At 37.5% G+C, this 13,989-nt stretch overlaps 1 protein-coding gene across 6 annotated transcripts in view; it reads left to right on the plus strand.

Annotated features, from left to right (window-relative positions):
* ST7L (suppression of tumorigenicity 7 like) overlaps nucleotides 1-13,989 on the plus strand; it is a 91,962-nt gene that overhangs the window by 68,740 nt on the left and 9,233 nt on the right. For all 6 annotated transcript variants that reach the window (XM_043876585.1, XM_043876580.1, XM_043876582.1 and 3 more), the window contains one exon: nucleotides 14-153. In XM_043876585.1, the coding sequence (XP_043732520.1) occupies nucleotides 14-153 (140 nt within the window). The remainder of the gene's footprint in view (nucleotides 1-13; nucleotides 154-13,989) is intronic.

Genomic DNA, 13,989 nt, shown 5'->3' on the forward strand with positions numbered 1-13,989 from the left:
TTCTCTCTTGCAGCGTTTCATCATGTTTCTGTTTACCCAAAGAAGGAGATTCCTTTTTTCATCCATTTCACAGCAGGACTATGTTCTTCTACAGCAATGATAGCTTTCCTTACACACCAGTTTCCTGAGATCATGGGTGTTTTTGCTAAAGCTGTAAGTATGATCTCAAGGACTTGTGTAGAATATTTGTAAAACACACAAGAAACCATCTCTGATCTGTTTGTGCTAAACCAGTTGAGCAGTGGAAGATATTTGTTATAAAGTAAATTACAGGAATTGATTTGTAAGGTTGCTGCCATAAATATGTCAAACATAAGTTTTTGGTGATTTGAGCTATATTTTTGTTGCTTAGAAGTTTTGAAAATACAATGTCATAAATTATAAAGCTGGTCTTTGTAGATCACTTTTGGTGGTAAACACAAGCCTTGTTACTAGTTAAAGAATAATCCAGCCCTTTTAAATGCATTTTCTTTGGCATTTTAAAAAAAATTCCTTGTTTTGTACAAAGGCCTTTTGTTTTTTCCATTTAAATGAAATCATTAATTCTAAGGATTTGCTGAATGTTATATTCAAGAGTGCAGCTAGGATAGGGAATAAGTAGGTAAGATAGGACAGTTGAGACATTTGTCCTGGCTTCAGAATGTGCCCCTTCACTCAGAAGTCCTCATTATTATTATATGTGCATATTCTTATTGATCTTCCCAACCTTGGGTGTAGAACCATCTGCAGACCTTTATTTTCCTTTTTACCCTTTAGTTTTGAACTGCTTCCCCATTTCCTGACCCAGGTCCAGAAAGTACTTGAGGACTGATTTTAAAGAGTATCTTGTGATTATTAATTTTTCTACATAAACCTATTAATTAATGTCACTGACTCAAAGCAAAATTACCAAAGAGAAGTCCCTTTAAGTCTCTGAGCCTAATAAAAAAGACATGCCTTGTACATCTTTGCATTTTTACCAAGTAATGAGTTCAAACCCAGAAAGAAAATGTTAATTCATGATACTCCCAAATAGAAAAGCACTGAGAACCATAGAAGTATTAGCCTTTATTTGGTAATGCAGTTTCTTTATTTTTCTCTCTGTGCCTCCATTATAACTCCCTGTGTCCTCACACTTTCTTTTCCTGCCTTAAGAATAGTTTATTTTGTGCCTTAAAGATTAGCTGGTTTTCTTCTGGCACCAGTAGTGAGAGCACTGGTTTCTCTTTTTCCCTGAAGGTCAACTATTATAATGTGTTAAGTTGCCACTGGCTGTAGGCCTAAGAGTTTGAGACTCCAGTTGATTCTGGGTCCGGCTGCAAGAAGGATGACTTTTTACTGCTGCTCAGGGAGTATAGACATTCGGGTTGGAAACTGACTCTTCTGCTTCCTCTCAGTATAAAAAGAAAGCTTACTAAGATAAAAAAATAATAAAAAAAGAAAGAAAGAAAGCTTACTGATCACACCATAACTCTGTTGCTTGCAGTGGTGCTGATTGGCGAGTGTGTGTCTCAAACTGAAATGACCTCACTGTGTAATCTGGCATGGAAAAAAATGGACTAAACAGAGAATCCCGTCCATTTAACAAGCAGAAAAAAATACACAGCTGTGTATTTGAGATCATAGAAAAGCAGTGGGAGAGATGGTCTCTCAGGGCAGTGGGGAGGAGGTAAAATAGAGAGAGGAGGGAGGTCTAGAATCTAGAGTAGAGAGATAGTAATTGTTAGCAGTGTCCTTCCATGAGGTACTGGCTAAAATTAATGTGGAGTGCACTCACTGTCTGCTGTACCCATGTGTTAGTATATCGTGTCTGCCTTTACCTAAGCGATCTCTGATGCACCAAAAGAGCCTTTAGGATTACATAACACAAGCTCCTAGCAGTGTCTGATAATAAATAATTATCCATTTGAAAGTTGAAGCTTCTTTTTTAGGTCAAAAGTTATTAATTTACTGTGATTCTAGTTGATGAACAATAAACAGACATTTGTTTACTATCTTTTGGTATGTGTTGCTGGTATGTAGTGTTTAAAATGTGCCTGACAGCAAACTTCTACAGCTAGATTTTATCCCTATGGCCTTTACATGTACAGTTTAAATTCCTAAAAGTTAAGTATTTACTGAAAGTACCTGCAAATCAATATTCGGTATGCAGCAGTTCCAAGGGCTGTTTCCATTTAAGAATTAATGGGAAATGAAAGCAATATAGGCAGACTCCAGTTTATAAACTCAATAAGCAACTACCCTACTAGACAGACAGCAAGAGAACTAGAGGTTCACATTCTTTTTACCACTTAATATTGTGCCCCAGGAGCATTACCATCACCCAGGACATTGTTAGAAGCAAGATCCCCAGAGGATTCTATATACATTTAAAGCTTAAGAAGCCCTTGCTCTACTCTATCCCCAATAGAGGAATTTATAACTCCTGGATGGTGCCACCTTATCAAGGTGGAGAAGGGACAGATTGTAGAGTCGTTATGAGCAGAGGCTCTGGAGCCAGACTATTTTGCTTTGGATTTCAGCTGTGACACTTATTGGCTGTGCAACCTTGGGTAAGTTGCTTAACCTTCCCCACCCCCCAGTTGTAAAATGAGAATAGTACTACCTCTTGGATTTTTGTGAGGGCTAAATGAGTTTAAAATTTATCAAGAGTTTAGAACTGTGTCTGCCCACAGTAAAAAGTAGGTGTTAGCTGTTGTTGTCATCATTGTCATCATCATCACCAAAGTGCAGCTGTAGTGAGAAACCCTACCCTCTTCATGTTTGGAAGAGCTATGTCCTACTAGTAAACCAAAAATGCATTTTTCCATAAAAATAGTAGTAGAAATGGCTGTTAAGTATCGTTTAAACAATACCTGTAGTACTACTGGTCGATTATGTGCACCAGAAAGTGAAGAAATGTTTCAAATTCTAGGCACTAGCAAACTGCCTTATAGAGCAGAACCCATTGGTAAGTTGCAAACTGCATGTGTTAAAAATTTTTAGTTAAGTCAGATATTTGATAGCCAAGTACAATTAAATGTAGAAATCAATGAAGAATCTTTGAAACATATTTATTCTAATATTAAGTAAGGCAAAGAGGTTTAAGAAAATTTCCTAGTTCCTTCCATTGTTGCCATTGTCTCTTCATCTGATAACTTCTTGTATTATTTCACATGCTAGAGGAAATTCAGTCTGAATTTGTTAAAATGCACTTGTTACAAAGATTGCTTTTTTGTGAAGCAAGGTGCTAGGGATTAGTAATTTGTAGTAATCCTCACTGGACATCAGATTTACATAAATGGAAGGGAACGAACTAGAATGGCTAGTGTTTTAGTGCCCCTTCTTTTGCATGATATAAAGCTATGGAAAAAGATTTCATCTTCAGCACATTAGGACTTTTTCTCCTGATTTTCCTCCTGGCTGAGATGAAAACTTAGCCCACAGTAGACATAGAGCAATGGGAAAAAAATTGCATAAATCCCTGGAGATGTGGAATGTGCTGATATCAGAGCTGATAGTCTCTTAAGGCCAGAATTCCTGAAAAAGGAAAAATTGCTTTTAAGTGGTAGGTCATTTTCTCACCTGCTTTGAAGCCTGCTGGGTTAAATATGAGAGTTCAAAGTAAGGGTAGCCAGCAAACCAATGAACTGGAATCTGATTCTGCTTATCTGAAAGGCGCTTCTTTATTTAAGAGCAGCACTGCCCTCTCCTTACAGAACCAATCTTCATCTACTCTGACTCCTTTCATTCCTCTCTTGCAAGAAAAGCTTTCTTCTTAGTAAGCCTTGGGAGGGCGTTATTACAACAGTGAAAAGACTGAAGGTGGTGTTTGGAAATTTCATTAACTTACAGATAAATTCAGGCTTGTGGCATGTGACTTTAGTGCTTTTGTGTTTGAATATAAAAATCCCTAGTTGGGTTTTAACTTAACGGGGCAGCATTTGCAATGTTGGCAGATAAGATATTATGGGTAAAGACAGAAATTAAAAAGACTTCCAGATAAATTATTTGTTTCACTAAGGCAAAACTTGGTTAAAATTTGTTTCACTGAACACATATTGTAGCTGTGCTAGGGTGGGAATGGGCCCCGTTTCCACATATTTCTACTAATCTTTATGTGGGAAAATGTGGTTGGACATGCCAGTGATGAATTTCTGAGCAACTCATAATTGGCTGGCTTCACTGTAACTAGGGCCTAACAATCTGCTTGATTAATTCTTTAAGGACTACATTAGCCAAGTTGCATGATTTCCAAAGATATAGAAGGTCAGATGTTACACTAACAAAAGACCTCTCTACAGAATGTCTCACTGGGATTTCTTCAGTCCCTTCCCCAAAATAATTAACATTTCTCTCCCTAAAGTACATTTTAAAAAGTAATAAGCAGATATAAATGCCAAGTGTCTTTTGCTGAATAGTAATGAGAACTTTTGAGAAGGTTTGTCCATTATTATAATTTTTTCCAGGACAAAGATTTCTTTATAACCAGGGGAGTTGATAGACAATTATAACCATGTATTGATATACATCAGTTTAAAGGTTCCTAATTTTCTGTTGTCATAACCAGTGACATGAAATCTGTCTACAGGTGAAAGGTTTTTTATATTCTTCATCTGACTTTACTAAAACCCTAAGAGAGTTGCATCCTAAATACCTAGGGCCCCATTCAGAAATTAAACTGAAATTAAAATGTTTCTTCACTTTGAAAATGAATTATTTTCAAGAGCTAATACAGTTTTAAAAACATTTTGAATTGTAACTAAGCATAAATTCTGGGAAAATACTCTTCTATAACATGCTGTTTCCATAGTAATATATCTGAGGTATTTCCCAGAGAATATCCTGATAATAAAATAAATCTATTGTAATAGGTCAAAAATTTTAAATGTTTACACTTTTGTTCCACTGTTGGTACCACTAAAGTCTTTATTTGGGCAGTCTGGCATATTCCAATTTTGATTTTCTTAATTAACTGGGATATTTGTAGCAAGAGAAAAGTTGTTCTCCTCTTTTTATAAGGGTAATTTCTCATACTTCATCCTCATTGTTCTTCAAAAAGAACCATAATGAGAAATTTATGGAATTGCTAATGTTCTTCTTCATCCAAATTTTCTGAGTACTGAACTCTTGAAAGACAAAAGAGAAAGAATAAAAGTTAGGGCAATATACTTTTTAATGCATGTCTATATCCTTTCCCCAGGATTTAATTCAGTTTTGAAGTTTGTGGAAAGCACCCTCTTTCCCTAATAACACGTGCTTAACAAGTATGAAATTCATAAAAGCTCTCCCTGAATTCATTTGGCAGAATATTTAATCATCTTCGCCCCCCTCAAAGTGAAAGCCTCCGTGCCAAAGTATAAGTTACTCTATCACTAACTGCTGTGAATATATTTATTGTTATTCATTAGCACTTGAGGCAAATGGACTGCATAGCAGGTAGAAGAGTTGTGCCCAGATATTGATGTAAATCACTCATTCCAAATTTGTAACACTAGTGGTATTAGAATTCACATTAGGAAACCTGCTGATTTTTGTTTTAGAAAAGATTTTTGCAGACCCAGCATAGTCCTCTAAATGGAAAGAATTAATGAGGTACAGAGGAAAATTAAAATCTTGAGGAATAGTTATTTTAGCTTTTTTCTTGAGTGGAATTTTGCTCCTTCCCCCACCAATCAAATTTTTAATGCTCAAAAGAACTAAATTAGTACAACTAATTAATGTATTATAATTCTATACCAGGAGTAATGTGGACTTCATTAGTTTTCTTTTTTAAAAGTTTATACTTAAACTCTCATTAGTTCTTACCAGAGGCATTGGAGGACAGATTGTGGTCTTCCAATGTAATAGATGAGGAAGTTTGAGCCAATCAAGTTAAGAGTTCCTTGAAATCACACAACAGATAGTCCTTTAGTCACATATATATTTGGTTTCAAAAATACGTCACCTCTCAAGTTATACCAAAACAAGTACAGAAGGATAAATTTCAAACCAAATATAGTAACCCTGAAGGAATCATAGACTGACGGAGTGATGACAGTACAGTGGTCCTACTAGTGTCTTCCTATAGGAGATGGATTGGAGAAGAAGTTTAAACAAAGAGGCCGGTATGGGTTGTCAGAAAGTAGAAAGGGCCCTTAGGTTGCAGAAGTGCTTACTGAAAAGATCTAAGTAGACAAATAAACTACCTGGAAATGTTCTTCATTGTATAAGCCTATTTGATGAAGTCTGATGTTTTAAAATAAAGAATGCCCATTTGCTTTTTTGTCTTTAAACTGGTTCACTTTAATTTCATTCCTATTCTGGTTAGTAAATTACTTAAAGTACACTGATCATTTATATCACATACTCATACAACTGTGTAAAGAACTTCAGCCTTTCTAATTGTCTAAAATATGCAGTAATACTGAAGAAACAGTAGGCACTCATTTGTAGTGATTCAGAGGGAATTTAATTAACTCTTTGAAACAGTAAAAAAAAGAAAAAAAAGCTTAATATAAACTAAAAGCTGTATCTTATGTTCCAGCATCACTCTGCTTTCAAAATCAAAGGTGAAGTTTGTCAAGGATTGTGAGGGGAAGTTTAACTGAACAGAATAAATTTTGGTCTAAAATAACATAACTCATGGGGCTTTTTTGTTTTGTTTTTCTAAAGTGGGATTTTTAGGTAACAGATATATTTCTAGCAGTTGTAACAATACATTGGAAACTTCAATGTGTTCCTTAATGCTGACAAGGCCTCAGTGAAAGATTTGCTATTAATGGTATTCTATCTGAATTTGAGGAAAAAATAATCTCTCTTAGTTATCTAATTAATATTAAGATTGCCTTATGTCTGTCTAGACTGCCAGCTTCAAGAAAAGAAATTATTTGGGCTTCAGGTGATGTTCAACAAAACTAAGAGAACTGATATTCAGAGAATTCAGACCACATAATCACCCTTTAACCTCATCCTGTAATTTCTAGCATTCTGGAAATGAAATGTATATGTACTATTCAAAGTGTAGAAAAGGGCTATATTCCTATTGAGCACTCTTGCATATTATAAATAGGATATGCAGAGAAAGAAGCAGTTTGGGGAAGAATTTAAGAAGGGAACATACTCTCATAGTCTTTGTTAGGCACTTGCCAGCTCTTGTTTTCATCTTTTCGCATGCTGAAGTCCCTACTTCTTTCTGATGCCAGAGTTCAAGCTTTTACTCCCAGGTAGTAGCAGCAGCTTTACTATTAAAATTTTAATCCCTCAGTGTTGTTAAACTTCTATCTAGAGTATACCCACAACTATTCTTGGCAGGCAAATACACTGCTGCTTTTCCTTCAGTCACAGTGAGATAGAAGAATGTTCTCTGGCTGGGGTGTGGATGAAGGCACTTTACTAATCTTATACATAATTCATCCTTGGTTGCTGGGGTATTCAAAGTTGAAACTTTGCCCTCTGATAAAATTCAGATGGATTTTTTATTTACTTGACTCTGATCCCTTTGGGATTTAGCCCTTATTGGGAGCCCAGGAATTCTAATTCAACAAAGCTCTAGCTGTGTAGATTTTTCTTATTAATTTACTCTTGGTGTATTTTAGCTTTGTAATACTGACTCTTAAAAAAAAACAAAAAACAGCACTAGAACATGCAGTTCAGACTCCTGGATACCCTGAAAAGATTCTTCTTTCAGTATTGGCTTATTGGATGAAAAGATTCCAGTAGGGCTTATCTTAATTTGTTTTCAAAGTTTAGTTTTTAAAGAGTCTCAGCATTTAAAAATATGTTAACTATTGCTCTTTAACATGCTATAATATGGTGCTGATTATCCTGTAACATACCATAAGTTTTTAATGTTGAATTCATTGTATTAAGATGTTACTAATGATAAATTGGTTCGTTCATTCATTCAATGAGCAGATATTTATTGGGCACCTTTATGAAATATAAAATGCAACCCACGTTCACAAGTAACTCATAGTCTAGTGGTAGGGGTTAGAGGTGGGCAAGAGATGTATAAGACAAAGGCTGCTCCTGCACGAGTAAATTAGCTCATCCTTGCATACTCATTCATTTGACTGGAAGTGACTGATGAGTTATTAATATTTTCACATGCCTCACATAAGATTTTGTGACCCAAAAAGTCGATCTAGACTGATAGAGGCTTTTTCCTTTTAGAAGATTTTATTTGGTTAGGATTCCTTTCAGTCAAACAAGAGTAAATAGAAAGAGGTCTCTCTCTTTATTTTATTATTTTTCAAATATCAGACATGAAAGACTTTTGTCTTTACACCCAAGTGATGAAGTTCATGTTTTTGTAAACTGTGGTATTCATTATGTTCATTTAAACAGTTTAGAATTTATTAAAAAATGAAGTGCTCCACAACTCAAGATTGAAATAAGAAATGTCACTCCTCAGATTCATATATAGTGGCTGCCGTAAGATTAAAGCCTACGTTCAGTTCAGTTCAGTTCAGTCGCTCAGTTGTGTCCCACTCTTTGTGACCCCATGGATTGCAGCACGCCAGGCCTTCCGGTCCATCATCAGCTCCCAGAGTTTACTCAAACTCATGTCCACTGAGTCGGTGATGTCATCCAACCATCTAATCCTCTGTTGTCCCCTTCTCCTCCTGCCTTCAATCTTTCCCTGCATCAGGGTCTCTTCAAATGAGTCCGTTCTTTGAATCAGGTGAACAAAGTATTGGAGTTTCAGCTTCAGCATCCTTCCAATGAACACCCAGGACTGATCTCCTTTAGGATGAACTGGTTGGATCTCCTTGCAGTCCAAGGGACTTTTAAGAGTCTTCTCCAACACCACAGTTCAAAAGCATCAATTCTTCGGCACTCAGCTTTCTTTATAGTCCAACTCTCACATCCATACATGACTACTGGAAAAACCATAGCTTTGACTAGACCTTTGTCTAGTTTGATGGACCTTTGTTTGCAAAGTAATGTCTCTGCTTTTTAATATGCTGTCTAGGTTAGTCATAGCTTTTCTTCCAAGGAGTGAGTGTCTTTTATTTCATGGCTGCAGTCACCATCTGCAGTGATATTGGAGCCCCAAAAAATAAAGTCTGTCACTGTTTCCCCGTCTATTTGCCATGAAATATTGGGACCAGATGCCATGATCTTAGTTTTCTGAATGTTGAGCTTTAAGCCAACTTTTTCACTCTCCTCTTTCACTTTCATCAAGAGGCTCTTTGGTTTTTCTTTGCTTTCTGCCATAAGGGTGGTATCATCTGCATATCTGAGGTTATTGATATTTCTCCCAATAGTCTTGATTCCAGCTTGTGCTTCATCCAGCCCAGCGTTTCTCATGATGTACTCTGCATATGAGTTAAATAAGCAGGGTGACAATATACAGCCTTGATGTACTCCTTTCCCAACTTGGAACCAGTCTGTTGTTCCATGTCCGGTTCTAACTGTTGCTTCCTGATCTGCATACAGATTTCTGAAGAGGTAGGTCAGATGGTCTGGTATTCCCATTTCTTTCAGAATTTTCCACAGTTTGTGGTGATCCACACAAAGACTTTGGCATAGTCAATAAAGCAGAAATAGATGTTTTTCTGGAACTCTCTTGTTTTTTTGATGATCCAATGGATGTTGGCAATTTGATCTCTGGTTCCTCTGCCTCTTCTAAAACCAGCTTGAACATCTGGAAGTCATGGTTCACATACTGTTGAAAGCCTATCATATTCATTAATTTTTATCTTTGTTTTCTATATCCTCTCATTCCTGATAATGACAGATTAATAAGAGCTAAGGGCCATCCTGGTTTAGAAAATGAAACAGTATGATGCCATTGTGAAACAGAATGGGACAGCGAAGAGTCAGGACTAAAATTATCTGCCTCTGTGGACATGTGAGAAAGAAAGGGAAAGAACCACTCACAACTTCCCAGAGCCCACTGTTCATGTCAGAGCTGCACCCTGCAGTGACTGATTCTCGAACTATATCAGGTTAATTAAGAAAAATAAAAATATATTGGGTTAAAGTATTAAAATAAGCTGCCTTTTCCCTCTCTTCCAAGCTAAATTTTGCTGATCAATTCTGAATATTGGACAATTCTACATTTTAATAAGGGGAACTGTCAAGATTTTCTAAGCAACTGAAAAAGATTTCCTATCTTTATTGGGTTCAGTCAGTATATGTACTAACTGGATAATTGGAGATATAACCCTGGAATACATATTAAAATATTTTTAAAAACAGGCACAGAACCTGTCCTTGGGGAGTTTATACTGTTAGGCATGTAATCATTAGATGTGGTAAAATGATGACAGTCTTTTGAGTAGAAGAGGAGGCCTAAGGTTGTACTGGAGGGTCGAGGAGTATACTGACTTAACTCAGTGAGGCAGCAGGAGAAAGTGGAATGATTTGAACAGACTTACAGGCAGAAGACTGAAGATCCAGCTTTGGAGGTTACTTATTTACTTCTCTAGTAATTTATCTGTTTGCTATATTTGTGGGAATAGGTGGAAATTATTATTCTTTGGGTAGGTGAACAAAACATACATCTCCAAATATTGAGTTAAATGCCTGATGGCATTTTCCAATTCAGAAGTCTGATTTGTAACCTGCTGGTAAGGAGGTGTATTCATGTTTCTGGGTTGTAAGGAGCCCACTGTTATCCATTCATCTGTGTTCCCATTTATACTAGGCTGTGCTAACATTAGGTCTCTAGAGAAAGACTTAAGTAGACTTAAGGCCCCCTGAATTCCTATGGACTACCTCCTACTCCCATAGGACTTCAACAAACATAATGAACACTTAAGAAAAAAAACTTTTATCTTTTTCATAGTATTGAGAGTAATAATATCTCATTTGGTCTCAAGTTCCATATTGGATTATTTTTTTAAACATTGCTTTTGAGCAGTGACTTTTCCCTGGTTGCTTAGCCAGTCATACAAGTTGAGACTTCTGTTTCTATGCCTGTTTTATAATAGCTGCTCTGGGAGAACAGATGAAAAATAATAAGTTAGATATTTTATGAGTATTGAAATCCCTTCCATTCAGAAATGTAAATAAAATAACCAGCATGAGCAATCAGCTTATGTCAGATTCCATGGGTTTATGTTACATAGGGAAATTATAGTGCAACCTGAAACACGCTTCTTAATGAACTCATAGTGGTGTCACAGTTGAATGTAAACCCTTGAGCTTTTCTATTGTGAAGAATTTCAGAAATCACCTTTTATAAACTGTTTAGGGGAGGAGGAAAAAACGAAGATGATACCAACAAATGCTATCACTGTTAAGTGGTTGCTTCCCTTCCAGCACTAAATTGTGCCAGTTAAGTAAAGCAGAAACTTAATATATTGCTCACCTTTTGGCTTATTCAGTGTTCATAAATATTATATATATATATACACACACACACTGACACAAATGTATATATGTATACACACACACATTTCAATATTCTGTTTTTGAAAGTGGCACCAGAAAAGTGCTTTGGAAGAACAGGACTGCCTTTGTGGTTTTTATCCTCAGAGTTTAGGAAAGTTCAGTTAAAAAATGGCAGAAGCCCAATAAATAGCTCTGTTTTTACCTTCAGCAAGTGCAAGAAGCCAGAGACCTAATTTGAAGATTATGAAATGAGAATTTTTATCTTATCTTTGGTTGTTGTTCTAGCAGCCTGTTGCTCTCGTTGTCCAGTCGCTAAGTTGTGTACGACTCTGTGACCCCATGGAGTGCAGCATGCCGGGCTACTCTGTCCTCCACTGTTTTCTGGAGTTGGCTCAGATTCACGTCCATTGAAGCAGTGATGCCATACAACCATCTCATCCTCTATCAACCCCTTCTTCTCCTGCTCTCAGTCTTTCCCAGCAACAGGGTCTTTTCCACTTTTCCACTGAAGAGTCAGCTCTTCTTATCAGGTGACCAAAGTATTGAATCTTCAGGATCAGCCCTTTCAATGAATATTCAGGGTTGATCTCCTTTAGGATTGACTGGTTTGATATCTTTGCAGTCCAAGGGACTCTCAAGAGTCTCCTCTAGCACCACAGTTTGCAAGCCTCAGTTCTTCAGCGCTCAGCCTTCTTCATGGTCCAGCTCTCACCAGAACCATCCCGTCACTCAGTGAATTGATTTTGTAGTCCCTAAAATTCTTTCCTAGCTCTCCTCCTTTTCACTGTGGCCTCAGCTCACTCAGCTCTGATGAGTGTGCTAGCCTCAAAAGTCCAATGTGCCAAATGTGGTATAGGAGACCAGTCAAGCTTAAGTTTGAGAGTCAGGGAAAGAAGCATGTATTTTCTATTTTTAAAGAACTTTTTTTTACATTCTAATTTCATAAGTGTTTGGTTTGATTTACACCAAGTTCTAGTCCTGTAAGCCTACATTAATGCATCACAGTTCTAGATAGGATATTTGATAGCTCTTATTTAGCCCAGAATCTCAAATGATTGGGAGCTAGAGTGAAAAATATTTAGCATTTTGTTGGGCTTCCCAGTGTAGCTCTCTTCTAGTCCCTCTGTATGTAACAAACGTCCTTGTGTTTTCCCATAGCTGCCCTGGTATTTACTGACATAGATCAAGATGCTGTGTGGCTCTGTAGGGAACTCTGAGCCATTTGACAATCTGGGCACATGTAGTCACCTCACATTATTTAAGCCCTGATCTCAGCATTCTAATTTCTCTGTATTCCCCAGTGTATATAATATGTACTTGCTTGAAATTCCTTATATATTGCTTGCACATTCTTGCTTCTAAGTTTCAGTATAAACCAGTTCCTTCTATTTAGAATGCTTTCCTTTGTCTGTTCTCAACCTAAACATACTGTATCTTTTAAAAATCCTGCTCAAAAGCCACCTCCTATAGAAAGTCAGATTAAATCTCATTCACCTGACTCCTTTATTCTGAGAATTCTGTTTCTCAGTCTGTTGCTTAAACTGTTTTGTCCCTTTGTAGTTATTGATTCCATACATTGTCACCCAGTAAGCCTAATGGTTCTAGGAATGATGAGCCTCCTGCATCCCCATCCTTGTGTACATTATATTAATACACAGAGACTTTAAAGGCCTACTGACAACCTTTCAGTTTCCCCTGAGTTCTAGTCCACTTTCCATACCCTTTCCCTTTCTTCATAGTTACAGTCCTAGAGAAACGGGGCACATGTTCAGGGTTTGGCCTCCACTTTACCATGTGTGTGGCAACCTGTTGAATTGGTTCCTACAGTTGAGCAAGATTTAACCCTTTGGTTTGACAGTCCCTGCAATCTATTCAAACACATTCAAGAAGTAGATGTGAGACTAGGAAGAGAGAAATTTCCACTGAAAGCTCAGTTAGCTCTTTATACAAGACTTCTGAAGCTGCTGTCGTCAGCAGCTCACTCGACACTCTCCTGCTCTGCCTCTTTTCCAGGAGTCAGGGTTAGTTTAAGAAAAAGCCTCTTGCTAGAAGCCATGACCTCGTACTTTTATCCCCTCCATCTGGTGTGTGGCCTCATGGGGCTGTGCTGCTATGCAGGAGGTGAGCAATGGAATTCTTTAGATGATGACTTCTGAGCCCACATGCAGAGGCAGTGGGGGTGGGAAGCAGGGAGAACAGTGAGCGCCAAGATCGATGGACCAAAAAGTAAGGTTTGCCCTCGAAGGAATCCTAACTATAGGTAGATTGTTTTCATGAGGTGTTCTTCCCCTAGCTCAAGTGGGGCCCGGGTCAGGGAGCTGCAGCATCCCAGATCTGTGATTGATGGATGCTGTGTTCCTGCAGTTCTCCCTTCTGCCTTCACAGTTGGGGTACAGGAGTGGGATAGGTAGGGTATGTAAGGGCTTATGCTGTCTCTAATGGAATGCATTCCACGGTTGAACAGGGAAGGGTTCCTCTCGCACACATTATCTCTTAGAGCTGCTTTGTCTCCCAGTCTCGGACCTAAACAGAAGTCTGATTTTGAATAAGTGTGGGAGGAGCAGTTGAGGGCAGCAAAAGTTTTTGATCAAGTGAAAATCTGTTTTCTGCCTCGTCTTTTAAGGGTTTCTCTGCAGGGTAGATACTCCTTGCCTTGAATAGATAAATAGCTTGTCTTGGTTCGAGGTCTCAGGAGTTTTACTAGGC

This window comes from Cervus elaphus, chromosome 20 (genome assembly GCF_910594005.1).
Source record: "Cervus elaphus chromosome 20, mCerEla1.1, whole genome shotgun sequence".
Classification (NCBI taxonomy): Eukaryota; Metazoa; Chordata; class Mammalia; order Artiodactyla; family Cervidae; genus Cervus; species Cervus elaphus.